The sequence below is a fragment of the Rhinolophus sinicus genome, linkage group LG05, assembly GCF_036562045.2.
Source record: "Rhinolophus sinicus isolate RSC01 linkage group LG05, ASM3656204v1, whole genome shotgun sequence".
NCBI classification, from domain to species: Eukaryota; Metazoa; Chordata; class Mammalia; order Chiroptera; family Rhinolophidae; genus Rhinolophus; species Rhinolophus sinicus.
In genome coordinates, this window is record NC_133755.1 from 113,271,661 (window position 1) to 113,292,944 (window position 21,284).

Genomic DNA, 21,284 nt, shown 5'->3' on the forward strand with positions numbered 1-21,284 from the left:
CTTGTTTCAAAAATAAAATTCAAGTTTATAAGAATTACTTTAAAATTTTTGTTTTGGGTAAATCATCATTAAGAACTGAAGACCTTTGTGTTGAGTGTGAAAGCAGCTTTTAAATGTTCTGCGCAATGAATGTAATAAAAGTAGTTTTCTTTGTTGAGAAGAACTTCCCAAGGAATGGTGCATTCTGTTGTCAAATTGTGATCTACCCAAAGTGATTGTTATTGATATGTTTATATTATCATTTGCAACTGTGAACTTAGGAAGATATCTTGGGTTCTGTGTTTCTGTTGAAACTTCGATGCTAAAGCCAAGTCCTTGTATATGTTAAAACAACAACTTATTGCCGTATTTGTCTATACTGCCCTACAGATAGCAGCAAGACCTGTTAAACAGGGGAAATGTTTACTTTTTACTCTTGGAAAAGAGCTATCCTAAGATCCTCTATCCTCAACCCTTCTGTTCTTCTCTGTTAACTTTCCCAAATATCTTTTGAGATATTTAAGTGAAAGGAAAATAATGTCATAAATACCCATGTTCCTATATATTTGTGTTGTCCTTAGGAAAAAAAGTATTATAATTGAATTACTCTTAGATACATGTCACTGCCATCCTCCCCCATCCCTAATAGCTGGTACACTTTTACTACCTTTTTAAGGAATGGGTTTTCAAATTGTTGATAAATTGTCATATTGTGGTATTTATTGACTCTTTAACATTTATGGATTTTTTTTGTACAGTTAAATCGTCAATCTGAAATTGTTGCTACTAGTCCTGGTGATTCCTGGAAGACATATGCAAGACGAAACAAGACTGAAAGTTTCAAACCTTTTAAAGGCAACCCAATTGGACTTACTATGTTGAGCAACAATAAGAAATTGAGGTATAGGCACTTCACCACACCTTCCTACATGAAAGATAAAGGGTTTGACACTAAAACTAACTACCTTTGTTGGCCAATTGACCCAGTCTATACCTTTTCTTGTCACTTTGTCAGTAGGGCTAAGAGGTAGAGTTTTCCCAGTGTGTGGATTCTTTGCTTTGAATCTTGAGAGTATGATTGACTTCAGTGATTTCTTGGTTCCAAATAAAAATATTGCAAGAAAAATTTCTGCAGACTAGAATTTCATAAGAGGAGCTTGCTTTCAAATGCTTAGTAAAATCTCGACCATGATATGAAAAGTAGAAGGCATCATAGGGTGGATGATCATGTCTCCTTTAGGGAATTCTTATCGGGACTTTTTTTAATTTTTCTTATTTTAAAGATTTCTTTTCTCTTCTAGTTATAGCCCACTTTTCCTAGTGCTTGTCATAGTGAACCATTGTTACTGATATGATTGGGCTGTTAAATCTCCCAGAAATAGGGTTGAAAATCACTATTTCATTTCTACTTTGTTTTATAGACAGACAGCTGAGGCACATAAAGGCTAAGCAACTTTTGAGTCAGTGGCAGAAAGAGGTGTAGAATTTAGGACTCATTTTTTTTTTTTTTACAATTAACATATTTTTATTTGGGCATATAAGAAAACTTTGTAATCCTCAGTTTAAAAGCTTTTTTATAAATAGTCCCTAAATAGAGAATAAGGAGAGAAAATATATCAGAATTAATTTATCGAAATCTGATAGTATAAAACATTTATTTAGGAGTCCTGATTTCTAGTCTTGTATTCTTCTACTCTTTATCTTCTTTCATGAACTGGATTGGAAACATTCGGAGACAAATTCAGAAAATGGAAAACTACTAATGGATAATTTAACATGGCCAGTTAGGTTTATCTATACATTTTTTTAAAAGTGGTAAACGTTTTTTGTGCATGTGCTTAGATTTTCAAGGATTTATTTTGTATATGTGTGTGTAATTTTCCCCTGTTCAAATTATTCTTTGTTTCTTGAATCTGCAGTGAAAATACACAGAATGCATCACTATGTTCTGGAACTGTAGTTCAAGGTAGACGTTTTCAACATGCTAATGCACAGACACCAATAGTAAAAACAGCAGCTCAGAGGTAAGGATTCTAATTGTCTTTGTTTGGTATATACATACTATTCCTTTAATCGTTCTTTTCACTTCTTTTTTTAACTATGTGGAATTTTACTGTTTCCATTGTCTGTAAAGGTATATTCATTATCGCCGAAATAATTCATGTCCTAGAATTTTATTATTTTATATCTACTTTTGAATAAATCACATTCTGTAAATAGAGACTTTTTAAATAAAAGCCATTCTATTGCATTATGTTCCCATTAAATTTTCCTAATTTTACAGCGTTGAACTTACAACATTTGACAGAAAAATCTTCAGTTGGTGGTTTAGCTCTGATGAGTAAAACTACAGTTATTACCTTACATTCTTTGTAAGGTTTATAGGATTTTATAGTATCGAAATAAATCATATTGTTAGTTTTAAATGTTTGAGAAAATTTTGTTTTAGTAGATTTGGATGTTTTCATTGATTGTGAAAATACTACTTCAACCTTGAAATAATGAGAGTAACAGTGGAGAAAACTTGGTGTTTTAAATGCTTTTGAGGTTTTTTCATTACCATTTTCGGATGGTTATGAAATTTCAGTTCTGAGTCAATTTCCGTTGACTAAGAAATTCTTAGACTCCAACAATTAAATAAATAATCCCTTTATTTCTTGCATTATGAATTATTGCATAAAATTTTTTATAACTAGTAAAATTTAAAGATTTGGTATGTATGCTTGATGCTGTTCTTCATTATTTAAAAATGTCACTTTAGACTGCTACTCATTCAGAAAAGGTGTCCTCTTAGAAACCCTTGCTAATTTATTATTTACATAGATTTGCTATATCATAGATTTTTGACTTAAAAACCTTAACTCTTTTTCATATGTTAGTAAGAAAACCTTTTTTTGCTTAAATATATATTTTTACCATAGTTTTCACATAACATGTTTGAGAAATTCAACTAAAAAGAAAGTTAAATTCCTGCACATACCAAAAATTGGCTTGTTTTACAGTAAAGTATACAAATCAAGTTCTCTGGCCTACATGTGGCACATTCATGAGAATAAATAATAAAAGGAGAATAAATAGGGGAGAGGAAAGAATGGTAGGAGGTATAGTTTCTCACACACTGATCACAATGATAGAATACATCGCTGATAAATACCTGTATTCTTGATATTCTGAAAATGTGGTCTAAGTTGAAATACTAATTTATAATCGAGTGATATATTCTACAACCAAAATTATTATTGCTTTTGAAGTTATCTATTAGTTTGGAATTATTTGCACTGTGTTCTATTTTCCTCGTCCCTCCTTTCATCATTGGTTATGTTAAAAAATCTGATTTCAGTTTGGAAATTGGTTTGTTTTGTTTTATTCTAGGTGTCAGTATCTGTTACACCTTGCATGTGTATTATTGCTCATCTTTATAAAAGGTTCTGTTAATAGGAACTGATATTTACTAGTGAAATATTGTTTCTTTTAAAAAAACCTGAATTATTTTGTATTTAAAGAAATAATCCAGAGTTGAAATACTTGACAAGAAGTAGTAGGGGCAATAAGAAAAACCTGACAAGTCAGTTCAGCAGAACAGATTCTATTTATGTTTATCTCTTATTTACAGAATAAACATTTCTTAGTCCTATTGCAGTGTGTCATTAAAAAGATTTTGAAATTCAAAGACAACTCATTGAAAGTTTTTCCAGTTTTTTTCCTTCAAAAACATTGAGTGATTTCATTCTACATACCAGGTATAGATGAGATAGAGTAGTCAAAGGAGTAGGACAAAAAGTCCCTGTCTTGAAGCTCAAGTTTGATTAAGGTAGAGGTCAGAAAGACAAGTACACATGATTACGTGGTAGGTGCGGTAGTAGAGATATACAAAGTATGTGTAATACTGTTTACAGAGAAGGGAGTAGTAAAGCATTCACAACGAAGTATTCAGTAGCTTTTGAGTGTACTAGCTAGAAGAGAATACTGCATGCAGTAGGAACCACATCTTCAAAGTCATGAAGAAAGACTTCACCTAAGATGTTTGCTAGAAGCCCTTTGGTTTTAATTAGTGTGGTGGTGGCACAATTGTCAGGCCTCAGATGAGGGTAAGCACACTGGCTTCTAATTTTTCTTATTTTCTTAACTCTTAATTGAAATTAAAGGAAATGCTACCAGCTGGTAAATTCACACACAGTCTACTCTTGGGATGAGTGGTATAACTTGTCTCTTAAGTTAATCAGACCTACATTTTGTATAATTTAGTTCTTTAGTAAGATATGGGAACAAGTATGTCACATCTTTTTAATCTAAAAGGAATGAATGAAGATTATTAAAATCTCAGATCAGATTAGCCACTATTTGGGAGAATATTACTATTCCCGTCTGTTTTCTTACTGCTATTCCAAATATTAATTTAATTCATATGTAAAAGATAGGTTGTTTATGCACTGATAGTAATGGAGGATAGTATTGGTATGGAAAAAGAAACGCAGAACTTAAAAAATGTATATCACTCTATACCATTTTCACCCTTAACTGTAATCAGGCTTGCTAACTTTCTTTTGTTTTTTTATTAAGGATAGGTGAAAAGACTTGTAAGGCCCATAGGGGAAAATGAATGTCTACGAAGTGTGTAAAAACCATAAATGGGAAAATGGGCTTTTGGAATAAGCAAGACTTAATTATTAATTAAAAGCACTACTTTGAAAAATATTTTTGAAGTCGTAAATCAGCTATAGATACCAGAATCAATCAGTTTTCTTTCCCTTTTATTAAAAAAATTTTAAGAGCACTAGTACCCCATTAGTTCAAGAAAGAAACAGTCCAACAAGAATGTAAGTTGAGATTTTTACAAAGACCTAGATTGGTAGTTATGGCTTCCCACTCCATTTTTTCAAAAGCTTTAAAAAAACAAACAAAGAACATGTAAGTTCCTCTAGGGCAGGGCTTGAAATAAACACATATTGAAGAATCTTGTAGAAGTGCAATGACTTACAAATTCAGTATCGTGTCATAATAAATGAATTTTTCAAGGATAAGAGAAAAGAGCTTGTGTGTGTGTGTGTGTGTGTGTGTGTGTGTGTGTTGGAAAGAACCAAACCTGTTTCTTCTACTACTAGGTATTCTACCTCTTTCTTTGACTCTATACAGGTGAGTTTAAAAAACAAAACAAAAATAAGCGAGTACTAAACTCTTCTCACTTCTTAGGCACAGAGTATAGAGATGAAAATGGCTAGATTAGTACCTAACTTTTGGTTTTCATTTTAATTTTCCTGAAAATAGAATTCAATAAGAAATAAGTATATAAATAAGTATATAAAGTTTATGCTTATAGTTTGTTTCACTTTAATGGGTGTAATAATAATATTCCCTCATTTTATGTCATTTATCCAACATAAACTTATTTTATACAGATTATCCCATTTTTTAATAGCAGAGGTAAAATTTGAAATATGACATCATGTAAATTTATACTTTTTTTCCTTTGTATTGAAAATATTTCTTTTAAAATAAGTGTTTCTTTCCAGTGTCATATATGTAAAACCAAGTTACCATATTAATTTATTGGGATTAAATTGCTATTTTACTTGTGTTCTCCACATGACAGGAATACAAGAGTTAATATGGGGACTTGGATTTTGTAAACTGTTTTGCTTAGAGTTCTGGATATTTAGTTCCTTTTATAATAAAGAGGAATACTTCTAGGATGTAAATCTTGTCCTAAATTGAGGTTTTTTTGTAAGTTTACCCTTAAATAATTGCTATTAATAGCTTTTTAGATTTTCTATGAACTGTGGAGAAGGGTGGATCTTTTATACACTGGACTTTTGATTAGAGACCATGATTTTAAATCCCAGGCCTTTCCTATATGGTTTATGTCTCAAACTATATACTGTATTTAAGGCTTTTATGCAAAAGTTTAAACCTTAATTATTTTTTTTTTGCTCAGAAGCAAATAATCACATCTAATAACAGGATTAGAACCACTTTTGTATTGTTCCTTGAAGACTGTTTACATAGTTACTCTAAAATAACATGTATCCTCAAATGTTGGATGGTTAAATAAGGTTCTTTTAGTAATTTTTCGTATCTTTGTACGTTCTTTTTTCTTCCTTAAATATATTTAGAAATAAAGTATTTCCTGTATTGACAAAAATTGAAAACAATTTTTATATCTGACAAGATTCAAAACGTAGTATATACTATGTATATATAATGTGTTAAAAAAATTAATCACTTTAGAGTTTTGCCTTATTGACTGCAGTTACTAAAACTACAATGATATATCACAAATGAGGTCTTGCCTCTTACGTTTTTTTTCTTTTTCATGTTTTAAGCACTCGGGACCAAAAGGAAAGGTAAGCCTAATATTGATGAAACTAGAGCATGGATAAAACAGTAAAATATCAGATTTTTTTATATGCTTTGAAAAGTATCCACCGATCTGAGTCATCATTATAGCTTAGTAATTATTTTAATAAAAGGCAACATTAATAGCACAACATATTTGACTTATGTGGTTAGTGTTTCACCATAATTCTTAATACACATTTTTTCACGAGTGGTTATTATTTATTTATACTGATGTGTGACTATTTCCCTTTTAAAAATAGAATATTTCAATGCGTTAATAGTAAATTTGATTTCAGTAAAATCTTTCTTGTTATATTTTAGTAATAATACTTTTTATTTTTACACTTCAGTAGAGTGAGGGGAAAAATGGAATTAGGTTACCTTAAGCTTGGAGTTAAAACTTTTAACATCAAACGTATTCCTATTCTGACCCCTAAATTTATAACATAATTTTATGATCCCTGTTTTGTTCCCTTTGTGACAACATTGGGAAACACCTTGTCCTTTAGCAGAAATGTGAAATAATATAAATAACATGGAAACAAGTTTTTAAGAACATACATTTCTTTGAATAGTGAAATGGTTGTAATAATTCTAAAGCACATGTCCATAAGAATAGTTTCTCTCCTCAGTGTATGTACGTAGAATACTTTGTGGGTATGCATCTTTTTTTCTGGCTTTCCTGAGAGTCTCAAAAGCATTGTGTGAACCTTCCTCCTTAAAAATAGGTTAATAGCCCTTGTATGAAACAAGTACTTTCAAATAATTGGTGAAGGTCAAAAAAAGGGATGTTCTATAATTTTAATTATATTATTTTAACTCTAATTTTGTTTAAAGGTATAGAGGAGGCAAAGAGGATAACTTGCAATATTTTATAAAATGCATACATTCCATCTTGTTTCATGAACACTCAAGTTTCTGAAATATAAATTTAAAGGTGTCAGCAAGATTTGTCACTTGTTTTAAATGAATGGGTTGTGCAAATATTTTACTACTTCTAGGAAAGAAAAATTAGTTTCCTATTTTGCCTATTTTTCTTTTTTGAGCACATCGTTATTAGATATAGAGCCATTCTGTATTAAAAAAAATTAACTCATAAGTGGCTGTATTTTTTGGAAGGCTATTAATTAGATGTATGTAATAAAATTGCTAAAGAATATATTTATACATTAAATAAGTCTTGATACAGTCACATCGAAACACTCTTGTTTTATAAAAATAAATTCTTTCCTGTATGCTGTACCATAAGATAGATAAAATATAGGTATTATTTATATTATCAGAAGATTTTACATTATTCTCTTATTCACAATAGCATTGAAAGGTTTATATTATTTTTCCCCATTGTTTTGGCTTATACGTATTTCTGTAGAGGAAACTTATTCATTGCTACATTCAGCAGATATTTCAATGACTCTATGTGCCAGGCACTCTTCTAGGAGCAGAGAGAAATCTCTACCCTCTTGGAGCTTACATTCTTGTTGGAATAATACTGGAGTAGAAATCAGAGATGTAGAATTAAGTAACCAGCATTAGCAGTAGACACACAACTTACTCTAAAATGGGGATAATAATATTTGCAACTTGAAAGGAAATTTGTGAGGAACAAATGAGATAATTATTTAAAATTGACTTATATACTGTAAAATTTGAAATTTCTGTAACAGTAAGAAATACCAAAATTCTTTCAGTCTTTTGTACTAAGATTAATGCCAGGGACTAAATATGCAGCAGCAACTATTTCTAAAATGCCTGGTAGTGACTACACGAGTGATTTATTCAGCAGCTTAGTTACTGTTGGGTTGAATTGAGCCCATTTGTTCTTTAGATCCTTATACCTAAAATTATTTTATGTTGAGCTTTGTCAGAGATAAACTGAGAAGAGCTTTTGTGTCAGTAGATTTTTACTTTGTAAATATTTTTTTACATAATCCTTTTTCCTCCCTTGTGAACACTAAGCCACATTTTCCTGAATGTTGAAGAGCAATGGAAATCCCTTAAAACATGAGGAACTATAAATCTCTGAATTAAGTGATTTATTTATATCTGGAAGGTTAATCTTTTCCAGGCTTTTTCCACTTGTACTATATACTGGGCACAATGAGGTGAGTTTTAAGTTTAAAACCAAGCTGGACTAAATAATAAATAAAACAATGCTAAGATCCAGAGCTCACAAACTTAAAAAATTTGCTGCCAGTTCTTTGTTGTGGGTGACTTTGACAACTTGAATGACTCAAATTCCCTTCTGACTCATGGACAGTTTGTGAATACAGTGTATGTGGTAGCACCATCAATCTAGAATATTTAATCTGGTATTAGAACTTTTTTTTCCCTCCCAAGATAAAGAATCTGTTGACCCATTATGAAGCTGAAAGACAGTGATTTTCAAATTAACATTTTTTATATATTTATTATCTTTTATTGTAAAAACTGTGCATATTGTAGAATTTTAAACAATAAAGAAGTACAAAGTTGGAAAATACAATAAAATATACATAGAATACTAGAAATGTTTACTTAAAGGGTGTGTTTGAAAAGATAAGTATTATAATCAGAAGATTTATAATTTTTAAAAAGCTCTCAAAATAGAATATTACATTAGAATCCTGATGCATTTCTTTCTAATCATTTTTTTCCTAATAACTTTTTAATATACCTAACATGTGGAGTCATAATAAAAATAAAAATACAGTTGTGTATTCTGAATTTTCACCGAACAGTATGTCCTAGCATTTTTCTCCTGTCATTAAGTTGCCTTCTACAAATTATTTTTAATGATTGCATAATAGCTTGTCCTACAGATACATAATTTATCTGCCCATTGGCTCATTTCTGGTTGTGTTTCACTGAGGTATGTGACACATTGATGAACAACTTTGTACATAAATTTCTAAATGCATCTCTTAACTCTCTTAGAAAAGATTCTTTGGGCTAAGTTACGAATGTTTTTTAATATTCTTGATAAGTTCACAAATTGTTTTGCAGATAGGTAGTACCAATATATAACAACATTATAAATTGCTGTCGCAAGGTATCTGAAAATAAAATTATGTTCAGATGATAGTGTTTTCCTTGGATTTATAATGGTTATCTGAAACCTTAGAAATAATATGAGTTAAGCATGATGACAAGCTATAAGACTAACATTACTTATAATTTTTTCATTCACTTCTGATCAATTAGAGTATATATTGGAAAGACCAAAATTTCATTCACAGTGGCAAACTAAAAATAATGTCCAGTAATAAAATTAATGATGAATTCTTTATAAATTCTTTATAAAGAACCTAATCTGAAGCATGTAATGTTCTTGGTTGGTTATTTGATATTAACCTTAAATAAGGTAAAATATAATTTATATTTATTTACCTCATATAATAATATAAATAATATGTATTATTAATATATATATTATGTTCCATAACATATAGACATCCTTAAAATAAAGTAAATTTAACACAGTTTTAGTCAAAATCTCAGCAACTTTATTTTAATAAATTTGACCAACTGTAAAGTTTATTTAGAAGAATATTTGAGAAGAACACAGACTTATTTTTTTAAAAAAGAATAAATGGGGGAAGAGAAGAATGATTTGTCTTGCCACATAATAAAACATACTGTGAAGAAAACAGTGATTGAATATGAAAGCACGAGAAATAGTTTAGGGGGTAAGACAGTAAACAGACTAGAGAGTGCAGATGTATTCAGTTTCCAACCAACCTGTGCAATCAAATATAAACAAGTTCATAGAGCCTTTCAAATATCTGAATTTTGATATTTGTGCATTGGCTGACAAATTAATATTTTGAATTACTACTGTATGATGGCTGTGCACGGTGGCCAGTGGTTCAGTTTTGACAATATTACCATCCTTGTACAGCAGTGTTTGTATAATTATTTGACCTGATAAATACACTTCTAATTACATTCTGCACTTAGATATACACATTTATTCATTCTAACTATTTATTAATGCCTGCTTAGTTCTAGGCATACAGATACAGTGACAAACAAAGCAGATAAAATCACTGCACTCCTATAGATTATATTTGATGGGCAAAGATTGGTAATGAACAAGTAAAACATGAAATAAGTTCTGTGTAAAGAAGTATAATTGGATGATGAGGTAGTAACAGTATGGATTGCATGTTCAGAGAAACTCTTTTCTATGAAGCTAACATTTAAACAAGGAATAAGTAAAGAGTTGGCCATGCCATGATCATAGAGATGGCTTTTCTAGGAGGGGGAGAGGTGGTGCTAAGATATTAACGCAGGAATGAATTTGGAATGTTCAAAGAACCAAAAGAAGGGCCACTATGTCTGGAGCTTGAGGAGCAAAGGGGAAAAAAGAAAATGTTATGAGGTGTGTTTGGTGAGGTCAGTTAGGATCCAGATCATAAAAGGCTTTGTAAGATGATCTGAAGAGTTTGAATTTTATATTAGTGCACTCACTAGAACCGTTTAGGGCATTTTAGGTAGGGAAGTGTTATTACCTGATAAATCTTTAAGATTAAAAAAATAATAATTTTTTGTATATGATTTATAATTTGGCACAATTAAACTAAGTCAGTGACCTTCAGTTAAGGCTAAACATGTTTTACTTTCCAAATAGAGATGTTCTGCAAAAGAAAATAGTCTATGACCAAGTACTCAAAACTATCCTAGCAAAATCTAAAGTTAGGGAGATGGAAAGGCAGTAGTAAAAGGAGTCTTAAGGCCTTTTTTGGGAGGTACTTTGAGAGGGAAGTAAAAGAATTTTAAAGATCTCATCTTATTGGGATGCAGTAAAACATCTTACTTGAGGAAGTATTAATAGAATCTTGATAACATGTGAACAGAAATATGCAGTTGGAATAAGAGTCCAGAGAAATTATTTAACTAGGAGGGGAAACAATGAATAGCTATTGTGCAAACCAGTAAAAATAGTGGAAAAGAGGAAACAAAGTAAAATAATAAATACAAATATAAAAAAAAACTAATAAGTAAGATGAGAGGAAAACATGAAGTCTATCAGCTGTTATAGTAATTGTGATCAGGTTGAATACATTTAATAAACTAATTGGGTTAAATCCAGCTATACTATGCTTTTTACAAGAATCAGACATAATTAGTAAAGGGGTGTTTAAAGTCACAAGAGATGCGAACAAAAAGAAAGCATGAATAGAATTTTAATAACAAATGAGATGGAATTAAGAATTAGAAGTACTACGAGGTGTGATCAAACAATACGGTGAATGTTTAAAGTAAAAAAAATATATATATAGTAAAATACACATTGCCATCAATCCCTCTCAGAATATCCCCCCTCGCTTCAAACACTTATCCCATCGTTCTTGCCACTTTCAGAAGCAGGTCTGGAAGTCCTCTTTCTTGAGTGTCTTTAGTTGTGCCGTCGTGGCTGCCTCAATGTCCTGAATCATTTTGATTTTGGGGAAGAGCCAGAAGTGGCACGGTGCCAGATCCGCTGAATAAGGTGGATGAGGGCCCACCATAATGTTTTTATTTGACAGAAATTACCGTACCAGAAGTGATGTGTGACATGGAGAGTTGTCATGATTAAGGATGATTTACGGCACACTTTAAAACACACCTGTCAACCATAGCTCATACCCGACAGACTTCACTGAACAAGTTGAAACTTGTGTCACACACTGTTAATAAGATTTGACACTCCACTTCCCGTATTGAAGATCCCACCCTTTCCGTTGGATGGCACTCGGCAGCAGCATTCACCATATTTTGTGATTACAGTGGAAAGACTTCATGTCACACATTGCTTCTAGTATATGCCAGTTTCTGTCCAATAAAAGCATTACGGTGTGTCCTCATCCACCTTATTCACTGGATCTGGCACCATGTGACTTTTGGCTCTTCCCCAAAGTCAAAATGATTCAGGACATCGAGGAAGCCACGGCAGCACAACTAAAGACACTCATGAAAGAAGATTTCCAGAACTGCTTCAGAAAGTGGCAAGAACCATGGGATAAGTGTGTTCGAGGCGAGGTGGAGTACTTTGAGGGGGATTAATGGCAATGTGTCTTTTTCTGTAAAAACGTTTTTTACATTTAAACATTCACCATATTGTTTGATCACACCTCGTAAATAAGATAGAAGAGCACATTTTATAATGGGCACAGTCTATAAGAGTGTAACAACTAAATGTTATATAACTGAATATACTCCCTAAAATGAAATATGCAAGAAGTTCTTGTTTAGAGTATGGCTGTAGGAAATTTTAATACATACTTCAAAAATTAGACTGATTTCTGAGTTTAACGTGAGTTTGGAATAATGGATTTTAACTTTAAAATTAATACGTTTTATAGAAGTTTACATCTTTTGACATTAGAGCAATGGAAAGATTAATAAAACTGACTTATCACTAAAACAAAACCTATCCCCTGCCCAAAAGCACCAGTGCCCAGATCCTGGTTTCTAATACTACTCTATAATAAAAGGAACGTGGAGAAATGGCTGATTCTAGGTATGGGTTCAGGGGAAACAAAATGAGTAGAGCAATTTATAGTGTCAAAAAACCAAGCAAGTACTCTTGGAAGAAACAAAAGGGCTCTTGCTTCAACAGCATATATACTAAAATTGGAAAAATACAGAGGAGATTTTCATGGCCCCGTACAGATGACAAGCAGATTAGTGAAGCATTTCATATTTTTGCAAATTTTATGTTACATATATTTTACCAGAATAAACAAAAGAATGAGGTCACATCAAAGGCGCACAGGAGCCAACTGAAAGAGCTCCAAAGGGCCAAAACTGAAACAATGGGATTATAGCCAAAATATAAAAAATACCCATAAATGATACTGATATAAATGAGTGGATAAATTTATGGAACTATCCTAAGATGTTACAAGCTGCAATAACATGAATTGGGGGAAATGGACAGCTGTTTATTACAGAATTCCAAATAATGTGTAGATACTCCCCTCTTTAGGAAGTGAAGCTAAACTGTCCTTACCCGTTTTGTGGGATGGACTGACTGACTTGCTTCCAAGTAGTGTCGAACGGGAAAAATAGTAACTTTAGATTGGGGAAACTGGACAAACACTCTACGTAAGCCAAATGATCAAGGTTAATGTGACCAGTGATAAATCGCGTTGATACCATGCACCTCCGGGTATGTGACGAAAAGGGCACTTTACCTCTGTGATATTCTTACCCCAAACCTACAACTTCAGTCTAATCATGAGAAAAACATCATACCCAGATTGAGGGGCATTCTACAAAATAATTGATCAGTTTTTTCCCCACAACGTCAAGATTATGAAAACATAAGACTGAGAAACAAGCAGGAGATTAAGGAGACATGCTGACTAAATTCCGTGGGTTCTGAACTGGATTCAGGAACAATAAAAGGATATTGTTATAGCTAGTGAAATTTGAATAAAGTCTGGAGTTTAGTTAGAAGTAGTATACCAATGTTGGTTTCTTTTTGACATGTATAGTGATAATGAAGGTGTTAACATTAGGAGAAACTGAGTAAGGGATATAAGGGAATTCTAAATTGTCATCAACTTTTCTGCAAATCTAAAATTATTCCAAAATTAAGTTTATTTTGAAAGCTTTCGGGGCTGAGAACTGTCTAACCTTTAATGAGCAGAGCATTTTGATGTTACTTGAACAAGCCTGCAAAGAAGAAAAAAAATCCTCTCCCAGTTCATTTTATGCAGCTTGTAAAATGTTGGGTCCGTGAGGTGAGGTTTTTCTCTAAAACTTGTATGCAAAACACAAACCCTCAGAAGCCCCCCAAAAACCCTCCCACCTTATATATGAGAGATGACTGGGAAGCTTTTCTGCTTCTGCTGGTTTCAGATGGGAAAGAAATATCCACTGAGAAACTAAATTCTAGGCGTGAGCATCATACCAATTTGTACTTTGAAATTTTAGTATCTGTAGAGTGATGGAACCCTCAAAACAAGAGTTAACAAAATTTGATTTCTGATCACCAAGCAGAAATTTTTTTAAAACTGAATTTTAAAGAACACAAGATATTATGGCTAGAAAGTTCTTTTACCACTTTTATCAAGCTATTAATAATACCTTTATCTTGAAATTCTTATATTTTTTGTATTAAACTTAAGGTATGCTTTTATTTCTGTAATTTATTCATTATAATAAATTTTTAAAAACAAAACTTAATTTGCCCTGTTTGTCTAGAGAAACATGTAGCAAATATTGGATATAGAGTGGCCGTAAGGTTTGGAAATGTTGGAAGATATGCATAATAGTTTACTAACATTACATTGCAGTACATGAGAAGGTCATGGGTATTACATGATATATTCAGTGTGTTTGTTCCTCATTAGCAATGCAGGGCTCAGTGCACTGTGTCAAGTTGCAAAGAATACATTAATGCAGTATTTTCATCAACCCCTGTACTTCTGTGATTTGCTGTCTCAGATGATTTATGTCAGTTACTACTGAAGAAACCAGTGCTTATAGCATTCCCCAGAATATCTGTATTTCTAGGTTTTTTGGCCACTGACTTACAAATAATTATTTCCCTTGTTGATAATCCTTTATTTAAGAATGTCAACTGCTTGAGTTGTCCTCTACTTTTAAAACTATACTATATACCGAGTTTTTGGAGTTTACCATAATAGTATCATCACACATTTTTTTCAGAATCATTGTCTCTGTTGTATTTTAAAGTTGGTATCTTTATTTTTCAAAAGTGTAGAGTTTTAAAAATTGGAGATTTAAGAATTCAGTTATGTAAAGAGAAGACTATTATTATATCCTGTAGTGTGAAAGTGTATGGAATAGAAAACCAGTACATTTTATTTTAAGCTAAATACAGTGTAGTTAGGAGCTGAAAACCTACCTTCTTTCTTATAGCGCTAGGACTACTGCTGCCTCTTAAGGCATATTCTTCACAACTCATATCCTCACAAATATTAAAATTTTGGCAGGGTGGAAATTGCCCAGTTTTATCAAATGCTGCTCAATAGTGATGGAAACACCATTACTCATCAATATTAATGCAATTTGCCAGGATTCAGATTCTGGCATTGTAATTTAATAGCTGTGTGACCATGGGCTAATTAATTAACCTCATTGTGCCTCAGTTTCCTCATCTATAAAGTACTAATAATAGTATGTGTTTATAAAGTTATTGTGAGGATTAACGTAATTAATAGATACAAAGCACTTAGAACAGTACCTGGCACATGATGCTCACTATTTGCTGCTATTACAAATACATGACTATCACTACTCTTATTTTCTTGTGTCATTTTCATATTTTGTTTTCAATGTAGGTGCTTTGACTTTTACAATAGAATATTAAATCTGTACAGGAAAATTCAGTTTTTTAAATTAATTTAATTAATCTATGATATTGATCACTTGTGTGAATGGATTTACAAATAATAGAATAATCTCTTATTTTTAATGCCCTGGTTAAATAAAATGGGAATATTTTTAGAAGATTTTCCTTAGGGTAGGAAAGTAGCTATGTAGTTCCCTGGTCTATTGCATTTTCCAAATCACCTTTAATGCTTTTATCCCACAATTATAAGTTTTTTGCTTTTACCCCAAATTAGTGTATACTTGGATGTACGTGGTATTTAAGATCTTCATTTACTAAGGATTATGTTCAAAATCCTGAAAATCAATTGTACATGAAGTCTGACAATGTAGTTTAATATATTTTTAAAAGTATAATTATATTCCCATGTTGTAAGACTAAAATACTTGTTCCATAGTTGCTGCTTTTGTACATAACATTTTTTGTACTGGTTTTGGAATTGTCTTCGAGGACAGTATCTTATTCACCATGTATTCTTTTATTTATTGATGTATTTTTAAACAGCTAAAAACATTTGCAACAAAATTGAGCGAATTGAGTATTAGTAAGCTGAGGGATATTTTTTCCTAAAAAAATATGTGACAAGTATTATGAGTTTTTGTTTTTTCAATGTGGTTCTTACAAACCAATTATGAAGACAATTCCAAAGAAAACTTCTAGTTTTGTGCATTTTGAAAATAAATATATAACTTTCCAAAGGGACTACTTTGAAAGGACAGTAATTTGGATTCATTTATTAAGTATTTATTTGAAAGTTGGCCTGCTATGGACTTTGATAGATTAACAGTCTAAGTAAAATATAGTCACTGACCTTAGAGATCTTACAATGTATTAAGCTTTAGTATATTTCTGTAATACAGCTTTATTATTTTTATCACTTTATATGGCAAAGAAGTTATGCTTTGCTTTTAATAAACATAAATGTTTCCTCATTTTTTCATTTTAGAAAAGATTATTTCTGTTAGAATACAATTATATAAACTTTCTTTTCTAGGAAAGAGTACCCACCTCATGTCCCAAAATTTGAAAATAACCCTGTAAGGTTAAATCGGCCCCAAGGTGTTGGTAAGTATGCAGTTTTTTGTTTGTTTTGTTACATCTGTAGAGGGTTTTGAGTAGTTGAATGAAAGGTATGATACTGGCTTTTGAATATTTACAAGTATAATAGAAGTATGTAGAAAACCATTTTTTATAACATTGGAGAATTTAATTATGAATGAAATCATGGACTGGTTGCACATTTAGATGATTACAATTTGAAATTTTTTTTATTATATTAGCATTTTTGTTACATTCAGAATCCAAATATCAACTGTAATTGGGTTATAGCTTCAAAATTGTGTTTGTTGAACTGTTATAGTCTTTTTTTTTTTTTTTTAAGATTTTATTGGGGAAGGGGAACAGGACTTTATTGGGGAACAGTGTGTACTTCCAGGACTTTTTTCCAAGTCAAGTTGTTGTCCTTTCGATCTTGGTTGTGGAGGGTGCCGTTCAGCTTCAAGTTCAATCTTAGTTGTGGAGGGCGCAGCTCACCTCCAGGCCCAGTTGCTGTTGCTAGTTGCAGGGGGCGCAGCCCACCATCCCTTGAGGGAGTCGAACCGGCAACCTTGTGTGGTTGAGAGGACACACTCCAACCAACTGAGCCATCTGGGAGCTCAGCAGCAGCTCAGCTCAAGGTGCCGTGTTCAATCTTAGTTGCAGGGGGCGGAGCCCACCATCCTTACCGGACTCCAGGAATTGAACTGGCAACCCTTGTGATTGAGAGCCCACTGGCCCATGTGGGAATCGAACTGGCAGCCTTTGGAGTTAGGAGCACAGAGCTCCAACTGCCTGAGCCACCGGCCCGGCCCAAACTGTTATAATCTTGTTTCATGTAATTGTGTTGACTTAAAGTTTTAATTCTTTATTGTACATGTTGAAACATTTTAATTAAAGTATAATTTGATAATATAAACTAGTATTTTTTTCATAGCAAAGATCTTGAGGAATTTATAAAATTTAATTGCAGTATATTTGGCTTTTCTCCTTTAGATCGCATAATGAAGAAAACAGAAGAGTCTGAATTACACTCAGAGTCTGAAATTAAAAGGAAAGTATCACAGAAACGTCACAGTACATATCAGTGTACTTCTCTGTCTCCTGCCTCGAAAAAATGTTTAACTGATTTAGAGGTGGGTAGAAAAATTATTCTTTGTTGTTAATCAGGTGGTCTTTTTATTAATATTATTTTTAGTACTTATTGAATTCTAGGTGACCTTTTCTCATAGGACTAGAAGAAATGTTAATTAGGCAAACTTTTCTGCCTTCATTAGATCATTTTTAAACTATCCAAAATCTATAATAAATCTTGTTCTGAAAAGAATATATTAGTGCCTCCCTGAAATATATTCCAAATAATTGCTCTGAACTAGAAATTTTTTGAAATAATTTTTAATTTACAGAAAAGTTGAAAAAAATAATAGAAAGGCTACTCACATATCCTTTTATCAGATTCCTCAGTTTTCCACATTTGCTTTATTGTTCTCCTTCCCTCTGACTTCCTTCCAATTTCCCACTCTCCATATACATATGTATATAAGTATTGTTCTGCACCATTTGAGTATAAGTAACAGGTACACTGCTTGTTTACAATTTAATATTTTAATGTGTGTTTCCTTTAAAAAACAAAACAAAAGGACAATGTCCTATATAACCAGAATATAACTGTCAAAATTTAAAAATTAACCTGGATCCAAAACTACCATTTAATTCACAAACTCCATTGAGATTTTACCTAATGTCCTTTAGTAGTACAGGATCCTATTCAGGATCATATGCCGTGTTTCCCCGAAAATAAGACCGGGTCTTATATTAATTTTTGATCCATTAGGGCTTATTTTCAGGGGATGTCTTATTTTTTTTCATATACAACAATCTACATTTATTCAAATACAGTCATGTCATCTTCTTCTGGAACATCGTCATAATGTACTAAATGTGTCTGGCTAAGATCTTAACTGGGGCTTATTTTTGGGGTAGGTCTTATTTTCGGGGAAGGTCTTATTTTCGGGAAAATGCGGTGTTACATTTAATCGCCGTGATCTTTAGTCTTCTTTAGTCTTCCCTTCTCTTTCATAACCTTGATATTTCTGAGGAGTATTGGCTGCTTACTTTGTACGTTGAGTTGGGTTTGTCTGATGTTTTATGACTTAATACATGTTTCAAGAATTCTCAGTAGTGATATTGTAATCTTATTGTATCATATCCGGAGGCATACAATGTTGATTTTCGCATTACTGATGGTATTAACTTTTTCATTAAGATAAAAGTTATAGTGCCCACTATAAATTTAATTAATAGGTATTTTTATATTCATTTATTAATAAGACTTCTATAAGGTAGAGCTTTTCCTTATTCCACATTTATTTACGTATTCCTTTATTTATGTCAGCATAGACACGTAAATTCTTATTTTACTCACTAAGGTTATACTTTCTGTTGTTTATTTTGATGCTCAAATTGTCCCAGACTTGACCCGTGGTAATTTCCTAAATCTAGCTCCTGTTTTGTTTGTTTGTTTGTTTGTTTTTTGACATATTTACATATTCTTTGAGTAATTCTTGACTTTTTGGTATAAAACCAGATAGTCGTCTAGATTTCTATATTTTCTTTGTCTTAGCTCTAGAGGCATACATTTCCCCAAGAAGCCATTGTTCCTGTAAGTGGAGGGAATACATTTGGGCACCGGTTTGCTCATTGCTACTGGGTGTCATGTTTATAGGCCTTATCAGTGTACAGAGCTAGGAAATATGTATGTGTGTAAGTGTTCATATTAAATACTATTAAAATTCAAGAATTCACACTGATAATTCTAATTCAATACCACAGTGTTTATCTTAGCCTTTCCCACTTGGCTTATTTGTAACTCCATTCTGTGACAGTAAGAAACCCAGCTCCCATCATCCCCACTGTATTTACTTTTCTCAGTTGCCTTTTATGTGACCAGTCTCCTGGCATGCCACCCTAAGCTTGGCGTAGGCCATATTGGCATCCCTGCACTGTTTGGCTTACTGTTTGACCTTAGGTAAAGGAGGAGAAAAGCAAGTTCCTCATCAGACACACCGTCCTTCCTCCATTGGGCATACCAACTGAAAACATACGAATTTATTTTTAATATCTAAAATCTTCCTCTTTTACTGTCATGTCAATTATTCTTTTCTTAGTGGAGATAAAGAATAGATTGTAGCCACCCTTTACATAATTTTTAATTCTTGAACAAGATTAGTGGTTTTTCTTTCTGTTTGTAGTCTGTGAAATTTCACACTATTTACTGCTTGTAAATAAACAGGGTCTTTGCTATTAAGATTATACAGCTTTAGGATGTTTACTGAAAATGACATTGTCTCAGTGGTGTCTCATCAAAGACAGGCTCATTCTTATTAAGGATAGTTGGTTATTATTATTTATGTGTAGAGACTGGCAGATAGTATGTGATAGGTAATTTGGATTTATTTTATTTTGTAAAAGTCTTTCATTAATCTTTGTTTTCCGGAGGAAGTTATACTTAGCACAAAACTGTTATGAAAATTACTACTTTGCACATATGGTACCTTAGTAAAAGTTATTGAGCAGTGTTGAGAATCTACTGTTTAGATTGCTATGTTGATAAAATTCTTAATCTCTGGTTTTTATCTTGAAAAATGTAATGTTATATTTGGTTCTGCAGATATGCATTTAAATCCTAATTGTTGCAAACAGTTCCAAAATAAGTGTTCCTTAGCATATGGAAGGCATATGGTAATACCTCATAGTATTTTTTCTTTTGTATTTTAATATTAGAAATTTTAATGGTAGGGATATGCTTTTTGTGTTTGTCACATTTTTAGAAATAAGTGGAAGTATTTCTTTCCATGGGGTTATTTTCTTTGACATGTATCTATTTATTATAGATAATAAAGTATTGGACCCAGCTTGATCACATCCTCAGATTCTTAAAAGACAGAGTTAACTTATCTAGAGCTGATCCCACCGTGGCAAATGGGGTTCTATCTCTTACATAAATGAAGCTCTCTGAACTTTGTGTGCAGCACAATGTTTTTTAAACCTAGCTAGTGGTGGAAATAAGCTTTTGCTTATCATGAAAATAGTGGGGTTTAATGGTGGGTTTTAGATTTTTCTTAGAGGATTAGATATTTCATCACAGGGTGGTATGTAAGTAGGGACTAGTCCATTACTTAGGGGTTTCCCTTTCAGGTGTAATGGGACATGGACAACCTCTTGCATTGTATTTCATTTAAGTATATTATTCTTTCTCTATTTTCTTTTCTGGCAATAGGCTAAAACATGATAGGCAGATCATCTGTGCCATATTTGTGTCTAACCAGTTGTTTACCTGTTATCTATGCGTTCTAAATACACAGGGCCCTGTTGAAGTGCTGTAAGAAAAATAATTTCCTTTACCTGGATTCCACAGATAGCATAACTGAATTCTTCTATGTACTTGCAGAGAAAGAGACATTTTTTTTTTTTTGTAATCCACATATGCTGAGATAGTGAGCTGATGTTTTACTGAGTTCAGTTTTTCCCTGGTTAAAGCTTAGTTTTCATTCCTTTTTGTTATCTAAGGTAGATCCTGGAAGAAATAACATGCTATAGAAAAAGG

General features: G+C 32.1%; 1 protein-coding gene and 1 pseudogene across 6 annotated transcripts in view; both read left to right on the forward strand.

The window, feature by feature from the left end:
* SENP6 (SUMO specific peptidase 6) overlaps positions 1 to 21,284 on the forward strand; it is a 100,069-nt gene that overhangs the window by 39,381 nt on the left and 39,404 nt on the right. For 5 of the 6 annotated variants that reach the window (XM_019729596.2, XM_019729601.2, XM_019729599.2 and 2 more), the window contains 5 exons: positions 738 to 880; positions 1,899 to 2,003; positions 6,300 to 6,320; positions 16,638 to 16,708; positions 17,675 to 17,814. In XM_019729596.2, coding sequence (XP_019585155.2) covers positions 738 to 880; positions 1,899 to 2,003; positions 6,300 to 6,320; positions 16,638 to 16,708; positions 17,675 to 17,814 — 480 coding nt within the window. The remainder of the gene's footprint in view (positions 1 to 737; positions 881 to 1,898; positions 2,004 to 6,299; positions 6,321 to 16,637; positions 16,709 to 17,674; positions 17,815 to 21,284) is intronic. The other variant, XM_019729598.2, reaches the window with a different exon arrangement.
* Positions 12,887 to 12,986, forward strand: LOC141571949 (U6 spliceosomal RNA; annotated as a pseudogene).